This window comes from Mastacembelus armatus, chromosome 23 (genome assembly GCF_900324485.2).
Source record: "Mastacembelus armatus chromosome 23, fMasArm1.2, whole genome shotgun sequence".
NCBI classification, from domain to species: domain Eukaryota; kingdom Metazoa; phylum Chordata; class Actinopteri; order Synbranchiformes; family Mastacembelidae; genus Mastacembelus; species Mastacembelus armatus.
Window position 1 is genome coordinate 13,370,951 of NC_046655.1, and position 17,804 is coordinate 13,388,754.

At 39.4% G+C, this 17,804-nt stretch overlaps 2 protein-coding genes across 3 annotated transcripts; one reads left to right on the forward strand and one right to left on the reverse strand.

The window, feature by feature from the left end:
- Window positions 1-4,011: 4,011 nt before the first annotated feature.
- pmch (pro-melanin-concentrating hormone) lies at window positions 4,012-5,851 on the forward strand. Its single transcript, XM_026326451.1, has 3 exons — window positions 4,012-4,257; window positions 5,527-5,668; window positions 5,794-5,851. Exons 1-3 carry the CDS (start codon window positions 4,012-4,014, stop codon window positions 5,841-5,843), a joined length of 438 nt encoding a protein of 145 aa, XP_026182236.1. The 3' UTR covers window positions 5,844-5,851.
- An 85-nt stretch (window positions 5,852-5,936) lies between these two features.
- Window positions 5,937-17,673, reverse strand: parpbp (PARP1 binding protein). 2 transcript variants are annotated; one of them, XM_026326446.1, is made up of 11 exons: window positions 17,585-17,673; window positions 17,038-17,193; window positions 16,377-16,613; window positions 16,159-16,260; window positions 14,959-15,129; window positions 14,664-14,818; window positions 12,616-12,799; window positions 12,286-12,467; window positions 10,940-11,021; window positions 7,755-7,941; window positions 5,937-7,235 (listed from the first exon to the last, which is right to left on the reverse strand). In XM_026326446.1, the coding sequence occupies exons 2-11, from the start codon at window positions 17,185-17,187 to the stop codon at window positions 6,913-6,915; spliced, it is 1,773 nt and encodes a 590-aa protein (XP_026182231.1). In that variant the 5' UTR covers window positions 17,188-17,193; window positions 17,585-17,673; the 3' UTR covers window positions 5,937-6,912. The 2 variants fall into 2 exon arrangements, with proteins under 2 accessions (XP_026182231.1, XP_026182230.1); XM_026326445.1 differs by having other exon boundaries at window positions 5,937-7,265.
- Window positions 17,674-17,804: the final 131 nt, after the last annotated feature.

Genomic DNA, 17,804 nt, shown 5'->3' on the forward strand with positions numbered 1-17,804 from the left:
ATTGATCTGCGTGCACTCAGAATCCAGTGCATCTAAGGACACAGATTTTGGACTAAGCCCTGAAATACAATCTCTCCACACTCTTCAGCTCCTCATCTTAAGCACACAATTGTCTTTTGAATGACCTTGTGGTCTGTTTTACTACACTCACCAATTTTACTACGTATTCTACTGGTTGTTTTACAGGAAAAGTGGTTGCAAGGCTTCATCAGTCTGTAGCCATTCATTTTTTTCCAGTAGGACATACAGCATTTCACTTTGCTGGGTTTTAACTTTTGTTCTTCTTGTTGTCAACACAGAATTTGTTATTCTCTAATCACAAATATTCTCATATATTGAGTCCATGATCCAGCCTTGGCTTGTGAAGAGTTGATCATAACAAATTCACAAGTAGTCTTGTGTCAGATGTTATTATAAATGTGAGCCAAGGACAGATGTAAAAGGAAATAACAGCACAAGAATCCAGCAAGTGCACAATGAGCCCTGAGCCACAACGGGGAAATTAGCAGTTAGATTAAAGCTTGTATAAAAAAGTGTCTAAGCCACTGGAGGAGATTCTCCCTCTTTCTCAATTTCAGTCGACAGTGGAAATTCACTGAGGCTTGATTATAGCAGACGAATGTTGGCACAGCTGTGTGCTTTAAGAACCCATGATGTCAGAGCCTTATTTTCCTTGGAGAGACTCTCATCAGCTGCATTGTTCCAGGAAACCATGGTCTGTTCTCTGGGCAACAAAAAAATCCTGCCCAAAATGCGGTCCCCCCCTTTGCACCCACATCTCTGCTGAATGCAGCACCCCGGCCTCTGGAACAGCTCAAGACACACACATAGACATGCAGCATCATGCGTGGAGCATCAGCGAAACACATTTTCTTAGAACTGAAGCTGTGACAGTGTTTATATTTGAAGATGAGTGTTGGTGATAAAAGGCAGCATGCTAATACAGAACAGGAAAATAATGCTGCTACTGATGTCAAAGGGCCCAGATTCTGTGGTCTCTTTATGTACGAAACTGTAGGTGGTGTGATTGAAACACAGCACCGGCGACTGACAGATCATGGAAGCAAATGACAGAGCTGATGAAAAACTACTTTGCAGCTTACTCAAGTTTAATTTTTAAACCACGCACAAGGCTGAATCCAGTCTGGACACAATTATGACTTCTTACAAACAAAACCAACTGTAAATTTATGTACTGATACAGACTGTAGATGCACTACAGATCACTGCAAGTCCATCAAATTAGTGTAAGCACTTTCGGTAGTTGAATAAACTTTACTGGCATCAATTAAAAGTTTGATGAGCTGTGTTGTGGAAACATGAAGACTTAGTAAATAATGTTCATGGATACCCACAGAATCACATCTGGTCTTCATAAGAGTATTTGGTCTCTTGCCTTTTTTTGCTAATGCTCTTTGTTAGAGAATTATGGTAATGATTTCTTAGAAATTCAGACCAGGGAAAAAATCACAGTTACCAGATAAAAACCTTCACCACGTCATTCGCTGAATCTTCAGAGTAAGTGCCAAAGAAGTTGATAGAGCCCAGAAGTTTTGGATCAGATGGACTTGCAGTACTCCACAGTGCATCTACATTCCATATCAGTACATGAATACAGCCCATATCAGGACATATATGAGAAAAGTGAGGGAGAGATTATCAGAAAGCGAGAAAGAGCAAGAAGGGTTACAACAACAGAGCATGAATCTCACAAGTTCAGTTGTGCTTCTGCTGGAACGTCTATGCCCCTGTGGACAAGTTCACTCCTTCAGTAGAAGTCCTCACCCTCCAACAATAATACTTACAAAATAAAGGCTGACCGCTCCAAGTAAAATCACTTCAGCTGAGTTCAATAGCTATTATTCATGTTACGGTTCTCCATTCACTGCACTACAGCTCCTGTGATGTTAATAAGGTAAGCCTTCTGAGCTGAGAAAAAGCCAGCAAGGAGCTATGTCAATATGATGGCTCTTTGTTTTTGCCTGCCTTTTATCATTAGCTGATGGTCAGCACCTTGGTGTGGGTGCTTGTCAATCAAAATCTCAATCACAAAACTGCAGAATATTAAAAATCTTCTTCAATACTTGCTTATTTACATCTACTGAGATAGATGAGAACATCAATACTACTCTCATGTGTATGACGCAGGGGTCTCCACTGCTTATTACCTGGATCAGGTGTGTTCAGCCAATCAGAAACTGGAAGGGAAGGGATATTTGGAAAACCTGCAGCACAGTAGCACTCAAGGACCAGGGCTGGAGACCCCTGATATGAGGTATACAGCAAAAAAGCTGCCAGTGACTAGACAAAACTATATATGGGCTTTGTTTAAAGTTAACAAAATCTGCCTACCAGCATGTTTAAAGTTCAATAATGAATACCTGTTAAAAAATTATGTTGTTATGTAGATATAAAAAAACAATTAGAAAGATGAATGCTATATGAGTGATTAGGATTAACATTTTAATAAATAACATGTAAATAGAAACTCAACAATTGAAGTTTCACTAAATTAAAAAGATGATGAGTTTCAGGGCTTTCGTTTTATTGGTCATTTAAGGTCAGTTATTCGAGCTGTAATTGGCTAGAAATAAGGAAGCGAAAAGTTGGGGGCGGGCAGAAAAAAAAAACGTTGGAACGGGCGGGAAGATAGAGGAGAAAAAGAAGAGGAACGACGGAGTCTTCGGTTCGGTGAATTTTCCAGTAAGCAGAGAAAAAAAGTAACAGCTGTAGGTTCGAAAATGCCGCACTTTTCTTTAACTAACTATTGTTGAAGTGTTGGAGCAAAACCGATGTCTGGCAGTCCATAAAAGATATGTAGCTGTTAGCCGTTACGCTAGCGGAAGTGCCGAGGCTAACAAGAAAGCTACAGGCTAAAAATTAGAAGCATGCTAAGTTGGCTTGTAGCACGGTGACCCGGAAAGCCTTTGTGTGATTGACCTCTCTCCTCCATCTGGGCCAGAACGGTACCGCTCTCTAGGACTACAACCAAATGGTGAGTTCAAAAACTTTCTATAGCTTTATAATGATAAAAATGTTTAGCTATGTATTATGTTAGTTAGTTTTAGCCAAATTCAAGTGTTTGTATTTTGTTAGTTTTAGTTTACTTTTACTTAGTAAAACACCTTAGTCTAGTTTAAGTGGCAAATTTTTGTCCTGCTTTTTTAACATATTTATATTTTCTAGCATTTTGAGGCTACAGCTGCTGCTGTCTTTTCTGTTGTAAAATTAGTGGATAGAGCTGTTTATTTGTTTACACAAAGTGTCCATGTGATTCAGAAGCTCATATTTTCACTGAAGTATTAGTCATATTTTTTGATACAAATGCTAGTAATGAAAGTAATGTTAATGTCAATCAATAACACTACAGTTATGAGTCATCAAACTTTTTACTGGACTAATGTATATCACAAAATGTCAAACTCCTCCTTTAAAATCTCTAATGAGTCCTATAATAGTCAGGTGGTATTAGTCTCTTTTTTTATACGTGGTATTGACCTTTGTCAGTGGTTCATCACAGGATTTTGTTCGGCCCAATGCAGCTACTGGTACCATTCAAAATGAGTCACTACGACCACCCAGTGGGTCTCTGTCCTGTTACTTGCTGGGTTCATTTCAGCATGTGGATTTTGAAGAAAAAGATTCATAATTAATTCTTGTTCTTTGACCTCCTGTGAGCCTTCGCAACTCAGTGGTGGTGTGGAGGGAATTACAGCCCACTCCTTCCCCTCTTTCCCCATTTGTATTGATAAAAATAAAGCTGTTCACCTTTTTCTTTTATGAAGGTAAACTTATTAATGGAATCATAGCACATTTGCTCAGACCTTTAAACTACATGTGACCTTACACCCTTAAGAGGGATTCACCCCTGCAGGAGTAATGAATTTTAACAATTTAAAGATGGAAGCAAAATTCACTCTCTTTCAATATATAAAGCAGCTTAGAGCCAAGTCCCAATAGTCATCAGGCAAAGAAAACTCAAAGTCTTTAAAACTACATATTGTAGATACCATGACCACCGTCTTCTCAGTGCTGTTTACTCTAATACTGTTCTCGGACATGAGCAGCCATTTCCTCACCATAGCCATGCCTGCAACTAAAGTAGATGATGGCAGAACAGATCAAGACAGCCTGGGTTTTTTACTGGGGGATGAGCCCATGACTGAACCTGTTTTGGTTCCTCGTGTGTACCGACAAAGCCTCATGCTAGACAACAACGTCAGGGATGAAGATAAAAACACTAGACTGATCATGCCGGTAAGTGTCACATTGCAATTCTTGATGAGTTTGATGGTAACTAATAGCTATATTCATGGTTAATAAATTTTGCTTGGCAGGTGTTGACAATCTCTTTAGTTCATCAAGTAGACTTTGGGTGGCAACCCAAACACTTTTCTAACTACTACTACTACATAATGCAGCTGGGTAGCATGTTTGGCCAGACCCTGACTTTATGACTCATGATTTGTTTTAGTGGTATATAAATTTGTAGTAGTAGTGCATTTAGTAAATCTGCCCCATTCATGAATAATAATTTAATTTCTGTGAATTGTCAATATATTTAACTTCTATTAGCCTCAACTGTATTGGGATAGATGTCAGATTTCTCAAAACCTGGACATACAAACATAAGTAGCTGCATGACTAGATAGAAATTATTTATGAGATGTGTATTTCTTTGTCATTTTGGCAGTTTTACCCTTTAACATTGTTAGAATTTAACAAATTAATTTAATTGCAGCAGGTATTTGAATTATCCTCTTAATTTATCCCAAATAAACTGTCTGGCTGCTCTCCGATTGCAGTCATTCAGCTTGTATTGGGCTGCCAATGAAAGTCATGCATCATAACTATTCATTGTATGAGATTTCTTTCTATAAACAACTTCAGCTCACCATAGTTCAACAACAACAAAGCGCACATTATCTCCATTCTGTGCCTGAACATTTGACCCTTTTCAGTTGGCCCCGTCCTCTTGTCTGTTAAGTCAATATTTCATACACATCTATGAAAATCTTTTATGGCAGCATTGGAAAACCAGGAAATACTATTAGCTGAAAAGGTCAAATGATCACAAGCCAATAAAGCTTTATTGGAATCACAGTGGGAAGAATGATGATATCTGTACTCCCTCAAACGTTTGGCTGCAGTGTGTAAAGAGTTTAGCTGGCGGCTGCTTCTCCTTTGTGTCATGAACATGGTGGTTATCTCTGCGGTAATGGGGAACAGGCAGCCATGACGGAGAGAACAAAGCCATCTGGGCGAACCATGACTGTGGAAGAAAACAGGCCTCTGTGATATAGTAAAAAAACAAGGAAACACATTTCTTCCATTTGGGGTTCCTGTGGCTTAGATCAGCTGGTAAAAGACAGATCCAGCACCTGTGCTGCAAGTGAAAAGATAATCTTTAAAAGCTGTTGCAAATTTACTGTAGCTTGACGATGCAGAGTTCAGATCCTGCAGTATGGTAATGTGTGTGTGGTCTTTTGGTGTCACATGTAATCCCTTATCAATACTGTGTTTTAGGACATGAGGCTGAGAGGACACAGCATTCGTGGAATGAATCCGGCTTTTATTGGGAAACTTCCTCTACTTACAGATCAAAGCTTGAGACACATTCCTGACGAATACAGTTTGAAAGTGGATCGAAGGGACACTGACATTGACAGTAAGTATTTGGAAATGGTGTTAAATCAAAATGTTTATCCTAAAATACATCAGACTCAACAATTTCAGATTTGTTGACACCAATATTGACTAATGATCTCTGTTCTTTTTTTTTTATTCTTTTAGTACTGCGGTGCATGATAGGAAGAGTGTACAGACCCTGCTGGGAGGTGTAAATGTTCTCCCTGTATTGTTTCTGAATGTGCTGTAAAAATGTCTTATGTGTTACACTGCTGTTTCCTTCTAGAGAATAAGTGCACACAAGCATGTAAAAAAATAAAAGTTTATTTAAAATGAAAAGCCTCCCTCATGTCTAGTGCTGATTACATTGTGTTTGCTGGTTAAATAATCTTCACAACTAATGATTAAACATGGACTAAATCCAAACATTTCAGCTGCTTAAGTTTATACAAGGCTTATTTTATAAAAGCAGTGCAACTTAACTAGTGCAAAAAAACTGTCTATTCAGTTCAACAGAAAATTTAAACAAGTTTTGCATAATCAGTCATACATGAAGCAGAAATGACCAATGTTTACAATTTCTTGCTTCTGAAATGTTAAGCATTTCTGTTGATTGTAAGTTTGATCTCTTTAGGTCTTGAACTCAAACAAAATATGGTCAAACAAAAGACTTCAAAATCAAGTCCACAGAAAGCAATATATGGAACTGACAAAGTAAGTGGACCTTTTTTGCTTTCATGTGTAGGAGTTCAGATCAATACTTGTTCATGTCTCAATGCTTTATATTGAGCTACCACTAGCAGGAGATTAATTAGCATAGAGTGGAAACAAGGCAAAAACAGCTATTTGACAATGACTGCCATTAGCTCATTTAACAGGTTTTATCTTAGGTCATACAAAAAAACATATCTATATGGTAAAGATGAAGCTGGTTAGTTTAGTTGAGTATAGAAACTTGGATGAACAGGTAGCCCGGCTCTAGTCCAAGCTTGAATACTATCACTTTTTAAATGTTATTACATTTTTTGTAATCATGCAAGCTAATTACTTGCTAGCTCTAGTCACATTACTGTGCAGTTGTGACAGTGGTATTGATCTCCTCAAACTTATGTTAAAAAATTAAATATGTATGAATATTTTAGAAAATCTCAGTTTACACAGTATTGAGACTAGTATTGCTATTTGGAACAAGTATGTAAGATTTATAAGTGGAGAAAACAACTGAACAACTACCAGAACAGTTGCTCAGAAAGTTCATAGTCTTCCATGAAATAAAGCAAATGATTAGACTCTGAAGAAGCTGGTTAGCTTTCCCTGTCCAGGTATCAGCTTCTTACTTGAGGCCTTGCTGACATTCTTACCACGCATTTTGACTGAGACACTAGTAGGCCGTTTCTTCTCTGGAGGCTCATTCTCTGATCCTCCATGTTGTTCAGAATCCACCTGCTTCCTCTTGTTACCCTTGCTCTGGATGTGAGTTTTCTTTCTATTGCCCAGACCTGCACTGCTATTGTCAGTATTTCCACTTCTTGGCCCGAGAGCAACCCCCCGCTGTACACCACTCTGTTCCTTATATGGACATTTAGAAGTAGGCTTGGCTGGAGAGACTGAAACAAAGCATAAGCAAGTGTGACAATCTAGGGGGAAAAAAAAGAGGAAAATGTTGTGACGAAATTGCTGACGTTAGCTGCTAGTTGAAGCAGGCTGTGTGTTTATTCTATGAAGCTTAAATATAACATTTGTCATATAACCTGACAGAGCCCAGTTTAAATTCTTATGGAACAAAAGACAGAAGGGGAAATGGGCAACAAGTCTGTGTGAACATGTGTGCTTTTTTGGTTTTTACTACAGATGTGGGGGTGAATAGGTTTTATAGAATAAGGATGCATTTAATAGTTCATGGTAAGCACCAGTCCCAGGACTGGGACTGGGAAGGGTTCAAGGCTGGAGCTGAGAAGGTGTGCCTGGGCCTCAGTCCAGCTGTGTGCCGTCAGAGGAAACACAAATATATCCCAGCAGAAGGAGAACGCTCCATGGCTTTTGTTGACATTTTGTGCTTTTCTCTGCATGTAGTAGAGTACAAAAAGTACCTGTATTATTTCCAGACATGAAGGTTGAATTTGTACCTGAGGGTGTGCCCTCCACATCAGAACCGCACCCTTCATCCACAGCTGTGGTGGGTTTGAGTTTGGGTGCTGGGTGCACACAGGAGGAGACCTGGCTGGTGCTGGGGAACTCCAGCACACGGTTGAGTGGCAGTTCATCATCTTTGTATGTGCAGGCAAACTGGGATTGGATAACTTTGTCTCTGGCCTGGAATAAACAGGAAAAAACCTTTAATGTAGTTAATGTGATAGTGCATGGTTGATGAATATGTATCAGGTGGCCTGTTTTTAGCTTTCAACATGTACATTTTGTCTTTTATTTGGGTGTTTTCAAATCCGGCACACATTACATTTCAGTAAGTACTTTTCCACTTCTGCACATTTTAAACTGCTCAGCAAGAGAGGAGTAACAGACATATCCAAGCATGCTAGGACCTCTGTGGCCATACTTGCTAATTAGCTCTAAATACAAAGTAGAGCTGAGACAGAGGGCAGTGTCAGTAGTTTTGCAGATGGTCTCTTCATAGTGTTTATTGCATTGCAATCATCATTGAGCTGTACCTAGAACTTGACTGGTATCCACCCGTGGCAAACTGAATTTCTTGGACATAGTATAAAAAGATAAACACCTGTGTTTATAAAGTCTAAATTCACACTGGGCAAAAACTGAGCTGTGAAGTTCAAGGAACTCTCTGTGGACCTTGACAGTAAAATTTTGGGAAGTCATAGATCAAGGAAAGAGTGTAAAGCCATTTGTAATGCTTTGAGTGTTCCCAGGAGCACAGTAGCCTCAATAATTGTGAAATAAAAGCAGTTTGGAACCACTAGAACACTTCCTACCGTTGGCCATTTGGCAGAATGGAGTAACCAAACAAGAAAGGCCTTGGTCAGGGAGGTGACCAAGAACCAAGCAGTCTAGCAGAGGTTTAGAAAGTTAAATTTTTAGCCCAGCATTAACCCTTTTTTTAACAGTAGGAACAATTTTCTTCAGTATGATCACAATTACACATGTAAGACAGTAGCATGGCACCTAATTAAAAAGCGTTTTCAGACAACCTAACTAGTTATTACATAGTGAATGATACTTAATACTACAATCCTGGCCCTGGGGCATACAAATCCACTTTTTCCACTCGCTTTTCATCCAGTGTTTGATCTATGCCTGCTTGGGATTATCACAATCCAAGGATTTCACCCTTCAGGCCAGTTGTCCACAGTAGGGAGGAGAAATCTGAGGGAAAAAATACAGCAAGCAAAGATGGGTGGGTCTATAAAGCACAAAGGGATCAAAGCTTTTGTGCTTTTCAAAAGAAGTTCTTAAAGGAGCACCTAAAACAACAGTAACACTAAGACTAAGGTACAGTTCAATGATGGAGCTAAAATGTATGTTTTCTTGCATACTAATAAAACATCTGAAAAGGTGAGAGGATAGAAGAGTGAATACAGGGAAACTGACTGATGGAGAACAGCTAATCCAATTATAACAGGTGGGAGCTCAGTGTGGCACCATGTGGTGAGTCGGCCCTCCTTCTACTGATGGCTGTCCTGAAATAACCCCATACACTGCCTGACCCAATGCTGGAGACACCTGACCAACACATTCCTGATAGTATTTCCACATGCAGGTGCAAGCAATTTTTGTGGCTTTTTGTTTTGACGTGTTCTCACGCAGGTGATAAAAGTGAAAACCAGTAACAGGTGCACCATTTCAATTATCACCATTCAGAATTGATACAATCCAAATTTTGTAGTATTATCATGTAATCAAATATATCTTTTCACATACATCAGTATTGATGCCACAGAAGAACAGCACTAGATTAGAATTAAGAGTTATAGTTTTTCTATGTTTGGATCATCTGTGGCACTAAGGGAAAGATTTAGAAACCTCCCAAAAGCAGAAATTAAATCTGTCCATCTCAGTGTGTGCCAGTTGACGTCAGTGCATGATGAAACTGCTGCAGAAGGCTTGGATAAAGTCATTCAGCAGACAACAGGAAACAATAACCTTTCAAGTTTCCCTTGCTAGTCAAGTTACGCGACTGATATGGCATCTTCAAAGTGAAATTGATGCAGAAAGCTTCCGCTCACCGAGTTCAGGAAGCAGTGAGCTGCCCAGGGACCATTACAGCGCACTCAAAACAGGAAGGCAGCCAGATTGTGGGGAGCTAAAATGACATCTGCTAACGCAATCAAATAAAGGAACCATTTCACAAAATGTGTTTAGCATACATGTTCAAGAGGAGTTCATACAGCAGAGCTACCTCATGTTAATAGATCAGTACTACCTTCAAATCTACAGATTTTTTCCTTAGTGTTTTGGGGTGACTCAGCAGTTGTGGAGTTTGTGCAGAAGTGGAAAAGGTACTCACATAAGTCACAGTAGCAATACCAAACTGTTAAAATACTGTTACAAGTAAAAGTTACTTGTAAAAGTTACTCATGATCCTTTACCATGCAAGCAGTATAATGCTAACGCTGATATAGCCTAGGTGATACTGGACTTTTGAGGCCAAAACTGATAGTGGTTATAATAATGAATGTATTAGTTGGTAATATTTTTATAAATATACAGTATATAATAATATTATTTGCCCTTGAAATGTAGTAGAGTAGAGCTAGACTGAGAGGCAGTCAGGCCAATACATCAACTGATATTAGCTGACTGCAAAACATTGCAGTGTATAAACACAGCACTTAAACAATAATTATAATCAAAAGTTTAAAAAAAAAGAGAGAAAAAAAAGTGAAAATGTGATATGTGATTGACTCACCCTGACCCCAGAAAACATCAAGATAAAAAGAACAGCTGAGGTCACAGTCAGGAGAGAAGGAAGGGAAAATGAGATATTGATAGATACAGCATGTTACATTGTGCACTGTAAGCAAATGGACCTCAGCCTTGCCAATAGGAAAACTTATCATCAGGGCTAGTTAATGGTTTGAGTCCCCCACGAGTGAGTTGTTTTATGCCATGGATTTAAACAGCACCTTCAATCCAACACTAAGAGCTAAAACACAGCTGTGCAAATGGCAACAGTGGAAGTCAGTTAAGATGTGAGCTTGAGCTAAGTAAATAAATAATATAATACCAGGGAGAAATTACAGGATGTAAAGACATTATTTTCAGTGTTTGTACATCTGATTCAATTTGAAGTAACTGATGGTTTGGATTTGGGGCTCTTGGATGAAGGGGCCTATGTTACCTTGGGTTTCAGCAGGTCTAGCCGGCTCTGAACTCGGTTCCTTAGGGGTTCTGGAGAACATCCAGTAGCTATTTCAGGGGATCTGAGGAGGGAGTCATCATGAAAAAAAGCAAAGACAAGAGGTTTATATGTTGAGACGCTGCAAACTTCAAGAAATTGAAAACACTTTTTTAAAATGCAGCTCTACACAGTCAGATAATCACTATGTAAAAATGTTTTGAGCAGACTGGGTGATATTGGGATTTTGAAACAACTTGTATATTATCCATTTAAATATACAATTTTAAAATACCAATTGTATATTAACCATGTCATCCACCTCTGATAGAACGTAGGTTCCCCACCAATCGTGGTCAGCAGCTTAAAATATTTTTATTGTAGATGTTTGACCAGAGAAATTGTTGGCATGTGGCATGGGACAATTTTCCTCCATGTTTTAAGTCGAGAGCTGCAGAGTCTCATGTTGATCTAATTGCTGTTTCAGGAGTTTTACCCCTTTCTTGTATGGCCAAATCTAATTCAAACCTCTGTGTGATAACTTGGCACATCTTAGTTTACTATAGCAGTTTCCACATTTCAAATGTTTTTCTGACATTGTCCAGAGTTGCCGTTTTGCACATGTAGCACGCAACTAGAGATTGTCAGGTGTATTCTCAGCTACTGGAAATGTTCCGTTTGGTTTAAGTGAGGGGTGGTGCTTGTGTAGAGCATGCAGGAGGCAGGGCATGATGCAAAATGTGCTGCTCCTTGAATGTGCCTGATGATTTCAGCATCAACTATTAAGAACAGAAGTTTCTGAATCTTGTCATCTCTCCAGCTAGACATTGTTGGTGGTGTCTGCATATAAATTACTGTTCTATTTTTCAGGTTTCATGCCAGTCACATGATAGAAACGTCATCATTACACAAACTTGTACTAGGGAGCTGGCAGGGTACACTCTGTATACTATCCGAACATTTACTTTCTAACGTACAGCTCCTCTGGGTCTAGTTAGGGCTAGATAAGGCTTAAAGGCTAATGTGAACATGCTAATGTGTGCTAATTAGCACAAAAAATAGCTACAGCTGAGGTTGATTAGCTTTAAGGGTATCTGGTCATAATCCAAAGTATTGGATAAATAACAATTTTGACCTGGTGATGGCACTATATTAAAGTCAGGGTATCCCCAAAGTCATTAGGATTTGTTACCTGGGAACCAGGCGATCCATCCAACAGATGTAGAAATATTTCAGTCCTGGACTATAGTGGCAATATCAGTATGGTAAAAAAATTTACTGTCCTGTTACAAATACGAAGGCTGTTTCAATCCAATTTAAGTTTTTATTGCATGCCTAACTCTGCTGACCTGAACAATGTGAGGATGCAGGTTCTCTCAGCTCCACTGAGGACAGGCTGGTCCTCAGACAGCAGGACTGCCTTGTTCTGACAAGGAGGAGTTAGGGCTTCTTCATCCAGCATCGACATCAGCACCTTCACAGTGTCCCGACCTCCGTATGCAGTGTCATGATTAACGGCATAAGCTTTTGGCTGGAGAGAAACAGAAACACAAATACAATCAGTGCAGTCAGTTCCCAGAGCTGACTGTGGGAGAAGATAAAATAGCTTCTGCGTTAATGTGTGGACTCAAGAGCCAAAACTGAAGCTGACTGGCAAGAGAGAAGAGGTTATACATTACCCTGGCAGGGCTTATCCCAGTTCCACTTCCATTAGCAGTTTGTTTTTGGATCTGGAGTAGCTGGCAGATCCTCTCCTTCAGTTCTTTTGTCATCTCTTCAGCTGCAACATACACTGCATCTCCACTGCTACGTCCCTTCACCAGCAAAGCCCTAATAGTGGTCACCAGCCTGGCTCCACATACACTGAAATTAAACACAGACAGTCACAATGGCACCTATTGGGGAAAGCTGTATTGTGCTAAACCTTGAAAAATCTGTTTTTGTTTTGGAAAGGAATAAACTTTTTCTGCAGAACACACATTCTCATACAGGTTTTCATCTGGTTGAAATTAGTAGTGTTCAAGAGTTCAGCCAATATTTGCCAACATGAATAACTCTTTCCTTAAACTGAGAACCCAGAAAAACCAGGGGCTTAGCCTGAATGTCTTCAAAAGATATACTGCAGCTTCACTTTCAATTAATTGGACACTGACTTTAAGGGCTCAGAGTAATTGTTTCAGAGTTAACATCCAGTTGAGTTTTTTTTTTTTTCACTGTAACCCAGCTGTGCCAATGTTAACAGTTATGAAGCTGAAAATGAGCTCCAAATCCCTGTTAAAGTCACCCTGGGCACTGTCACTGCACTCACCGATAGACTGTCAGGAGAAAAACACCAGGATTTTACTCATTATAGTTTTTCTTCATGCTCACACATTGTCTGCATTGCATGTCCAAAAATCATAGCAACATATCACTTCTGTAGGTTTACAACAGCCAAGTGCTCTAAAGTATGTTTGAAAAGATTGCAGTAAGGTGGAGAGGCGGCGGTCCAAGCTGATGTGAGTGAGCAGGGCTCAGTAACTGAATCATTTGGTAAAAACAGATGTTCACTGTATAAGGGGCCCTGAACTCTCTGTAGAAGGTGTTTGCACTGCTTTGCACACTGCTTGTTGAAAGACACGTGCTGGCTGAGTTCATCAGTGTCTCATTAGGCATATAGCACTCTCACCATCCTGCTTGATCTGAGAACCCTCAAAAGACAATGACAGTCGACTCCACTACTATACAAAATATCACAATGTGTTGTTATGGCTCAGCTGAATGAAGCTCAGGAACAGGACTGCTACACGAGGGTGCGATTCTCCCCAAAGTTCAGCCCTCACATGATTTAACAGCTAAATCATTTGTGATAACCACTTTTGTTGTGGTGCCAACTGCTTCAACATCCAAAATGATCTGTAATGGTATGGAGAGTGATCTGTGGGGCTTGAGGTTTGATGATAATTCATCAAAGTAGGAGAATTACAACAGGGAACAAGTTGTTTAACAAAGACAGGCTTTGATGTAGGAAAGATGAACATGCTTTAGCAATCCAAATGTTATCATGAGAAGCTTAGAAGGGAGTCATTACAGGGATATCAAGGAAATAATAACAAGCGGCAGGGGGACAGGTGGATTTTATGATCACAGGTGTAATTTCACTATACTGGCATTTGCCAGGCCAACACATCGGGCTGTAAATATGTCTGAACAGCAGCAGAGGCCCCACATGGATCTTCTGAGTTCAATTAAACTTTTAAAATTACATTCAGTTAGTGACGATTGAATCGGCCACGCCAGAGAAGCAGAATTTAACCTGAACTTGAATTGCAGGAACAAGTGAAGCAATTCAAAGAAAATTCCACAAAATCATAAATCATGAGTTCCACTGTATTAGACTTCAGTTACTGCCAGATACTAAGCATGCTCAACTTTTCTTGGACTTTATTTCTCTGGAAATGGAATGCATTTACATAAGGCCACAATAAATTAAATACAGGATTTTGTAAGGATGCACTACTTGGAATGGAAATGTATCAGCATGTTTGGGGTAATCCACTACAAGTCAGTTATATATCATTGATTTAACGTCTAACCTTGAAAATGTTTTTCATTTTCAATATTTATGTTAAAAAACATTTTTAAGCCTAAAAAAAGTTATTGATTGACCCTACAAATAAATGTTGTTGCTGTATCTTAATTTCTACCATAGAGCACTACTGTTGTCAAAACAAGCTGTGCTGTGTACCTTGGGTCAGCGGTCTCCCCTAGTATTTCTTCCAGGTTGTCCAGAAAGTGCACAAATTCAGACAGGCCTTTGACATGTTTCCTCAGCGGGTCAGACTCAGCTGGAGCATAGCCTTTTCCTCCTAGCTGGATAGCCCGCACAAAAGATGTCACAGCCTGCAAAGCATATGAAAAACCCCAAAATGTTACAACAGACAGGATTGCTCCAATTTAAACTTTTGGTTCTCTTGTGATGTCACGTGTGGACACATCAGTGCTAAAGTCTTAAGCACATGCTAGGTTTTGCTGTTTCTTACCAAGAAGAGAGAAGTGTTGCCGTTGCGTGCAGCATGCTTTATGTCTGTAAATGCTTGCTGTCCAAGTGTGCGACTGGGGACATCAAGTGTATGTGCCAAGGCCATGTCGTTCTTGGAGTTCACGAGCAAATTCAGATAGGAGCAGAAAACATTTCTCACTGCCATTTTCACCTATTGGTAATACAAAGAATTCTCATTTTAGAGTATGTCATTATCTTGAGAACTGAAAAACCTGATACCAATCTGAACTTACATACGGGTATAGGGCTATAGGCCCCAGACAGGTTAGCGTAAAGTCTGGTAAGAGGGGTGAACATCTAACTTGGCTGTGCCCAAAGGTACTACCAAAACATCTTAAGCTCACTAATTAACATTTTTAAATCAGTACAAATAGTGTGAAAAATAGCAATTTGCTCTTTTGTTCATTTTCGGCTGTGAGCAGGTTTAAGAATAAGTAGTGTGTCAAGTGTGTACAATTGACACTTTTGGTATTAGTTTAAAAATACATAGCACAAGCTTTAGAGTTGTTGGATGAAGATTTTGTTAACTTTGGACAGAGCCAGCTATCTGTTTCCCTCTTTCCAGTTGTTTTTCTGTACTAAGCTAACCAGCTCTGGCTGTAGCTTCTTCTTTAAAGGGACAGAGATTCTATATTAATTTTCTCATCTAGTTCTCTGCCAGAAAGTGAAGTAGTGCCTTTCTCAAAATGTCTTTTACTTTAATACAACTTTGATCTGATGCCCCTGCAGGTTGTGTTCATGAACAATCAGAAGGGACATTAGCTTTACAGCCTGAGAAAAACCCACTAAAAACAGTAGCTGACAGCACATATTAAACTCCAAATATTACATCATCCTGACTGGTAATACAACAGCAAACCTCCACTAGAAACTCAGAAATTCCAAAGTGACAGAGAATAGTGGAGGAGGGAGACTGTTATTGAAGGTCTTGTCCAGCCACACATTGTGTGCCGTGTTTTAAACATCTGGCAGATAATTCTCATTACACTCTTAAATCTGACTGATATAATGGAGTTCCTGTCAACAACAGAACTAGAGGACTGGGAAAGTAAATGCAGGGACTATTGCCAGTAGCAGAAAATGCATTTATATATGTAGGTAAGGGCAAAGTGGAAAGGAGGAGTTTCTTCAGAGAGTTGATGAAAAATGTTTCACCTTTTATTAGCACAACTGGACCTACCTGTGAGCTGCAGGGCCTGTTTTTACACGGTGTTGACGGGACTGATGAGTCTGGCAACTCTGAGACCTCCATGTTTCCAGATAGGAACTCAAACAGCTCCATCTTGGCAAAAGAATTAAAAAAAGTAATTAGAGAGATAAATTTAATGGTCTTATCTCTAATCTCAAACTGATCATCCACAATCAACATTTGTCTGATTTTAACCAGCTCTTGCTCACCGGGCTCACGTGCTCTTCTGGGTCCGAGTCTACTATTCTCAGCTGTTTGTACATGGAGAAGATATCAACCAGGTCCACTGTGTTAGAGCGTTTCAGGAAGGATTCATATGCCTCCAGGATGAGGTCATAGTTCTCCAAGCGTGCAAAGTTAGGGGGTGGCAGGTGAAGTTTGTCTAAAAGTAAGTGTTTCCAGACCATCAGGACATCACTCAGAGCCACTTTGAAGTCTCTGCCGTGCTGTCACAGGAAGAGAGAAAACAGTGAAAGCAGCAGCCATAATTACTGACAGCCTGGAACCAATCAGTTTAAAAGCAGAAAACCCTTCTGCTGCAGTCCAAAAATGAGCCATGAGCGGTCTCAACCGGAAACCTGTGGTAATGCTATCAGTTATAGACATGATGACAGTCAGTCTGATGGTTCAATTAAACTATGCCATGACATGAACTGGGCTAGCATAGCCTCAAGATTTGGGCTTGAGCAGTAAGTACAGCAAGTACACTCCTGCTGTAGATAAGGAGACTTTCAACATTTGGTTCCTCTTTTATGACTGTCTGTTCGGTTTTGTTAATCTTAGTTCTAAAGTTATTAACAAATCACAGAAATGACAAGGACAAAATATTTTAAGCTGAATAGAAGAAAAAAAAAAGGACTAAACTGATACCTGTTTATTTACATCTGCCATGGCCAGCTGCAGCACCATCAGCATGCCATCTGCTCCATGAATGGTGGTCCTCTCAGACTGTAAAACCCTGTGGCACTCTCTCCTGAAGGTTTTCACCATTAGCTTCAGACGGTCTCCGAAAGACTCCATTGCACTCTAAAGAAAGCATTGAAGGAAAATACTCTTTCCAAATCTGTGATGGTTTACGAAACTTAAATTTAAGAAAGGCACGAAATCACTTTAGAAACTTGACTCTTTTATTTGACTAAAGTGAGCAATAATCATAAAAACGTTGAAGGAGAAAAAAAATAATTTGTCTTAATAAATAATTAAATAAAACAGTAATATATAACTTAGCTTAGCGTTAGTTATAATTTCTTCCAGGCTTGTAGGACTTGATTGCACACAACTGCTGAGGTAACTTACATTCAGTTTTCCCCCCAAAATAATCCTGTCATTATATCAGCTCCACTACACATGTAACAAAAGGTTTGCTAAATATATGGCGACAATAAATCGTAAACAATGTTAAATTGATTGCACAAACCTCTTTAATACTGGATCGGTCTCCAACAACAAACGTCCTCCACAAAACAGCTTTTTTGAAATTTTAAATTCCCGGTGCCACGTGTTTCCTACTGGCCAATCAGATAGCAGCACAGAGAAGCGGGAGTTGTCAGAAATCTGATAAATATTTATTTGTTATGTTATTTGTTTCATACCGTGGCAGATTATTGGCGTTATTAAAATTATAGCAAAGTACTTTT

Excerpts from the sequence above, each read along its gene's own strand:
- pmch (XM_026326451.1), top strand. The coding sequence starts at position 4,012 with ATGACCACCGTCTTCTCAGTGCTGTTTACTCTAATACTGTTCTCGGAC. Across the intron at positions 4,258-5,526 it reads ACACTAGACTGATCATGCCG|GACATGAGGCTGAGAGGACA; the intron begins GTAAGTGTCACA and ends ACTGTGTTTTAG. Across the intron at positions 5,669-5,793 it reads AAGGGACACTGACATTGACA|TACTGCGGTGCATGATAGGA; the intron begins GTAAGTATTTGG and ends TTATTCTTTTAG.
- parpbp (XM_026326445.1), bottom strand. The coding sequence starts at position 17,187 with ATGGAGTCTTTCGGAGACCGTCTGAAGCTAATGGTGAAAACCTTCAGG. Across the intron at positions 15,130-16,158 it reads ACAGGCCCTGCAGCTCACAG|GTGAAAATGGCAGTGAGAAA; the intron begins GTAGGTCCAGTT and ends TATTACCAATAG. Across the intron at positions 12,468-12,615 it reads CTGGGATAAGCCCTGCCAGG|CCAAAAGCTTATGCCGTTAA; the intron begins GTAATGTATAAC and ends GTTTCTCTCCAG.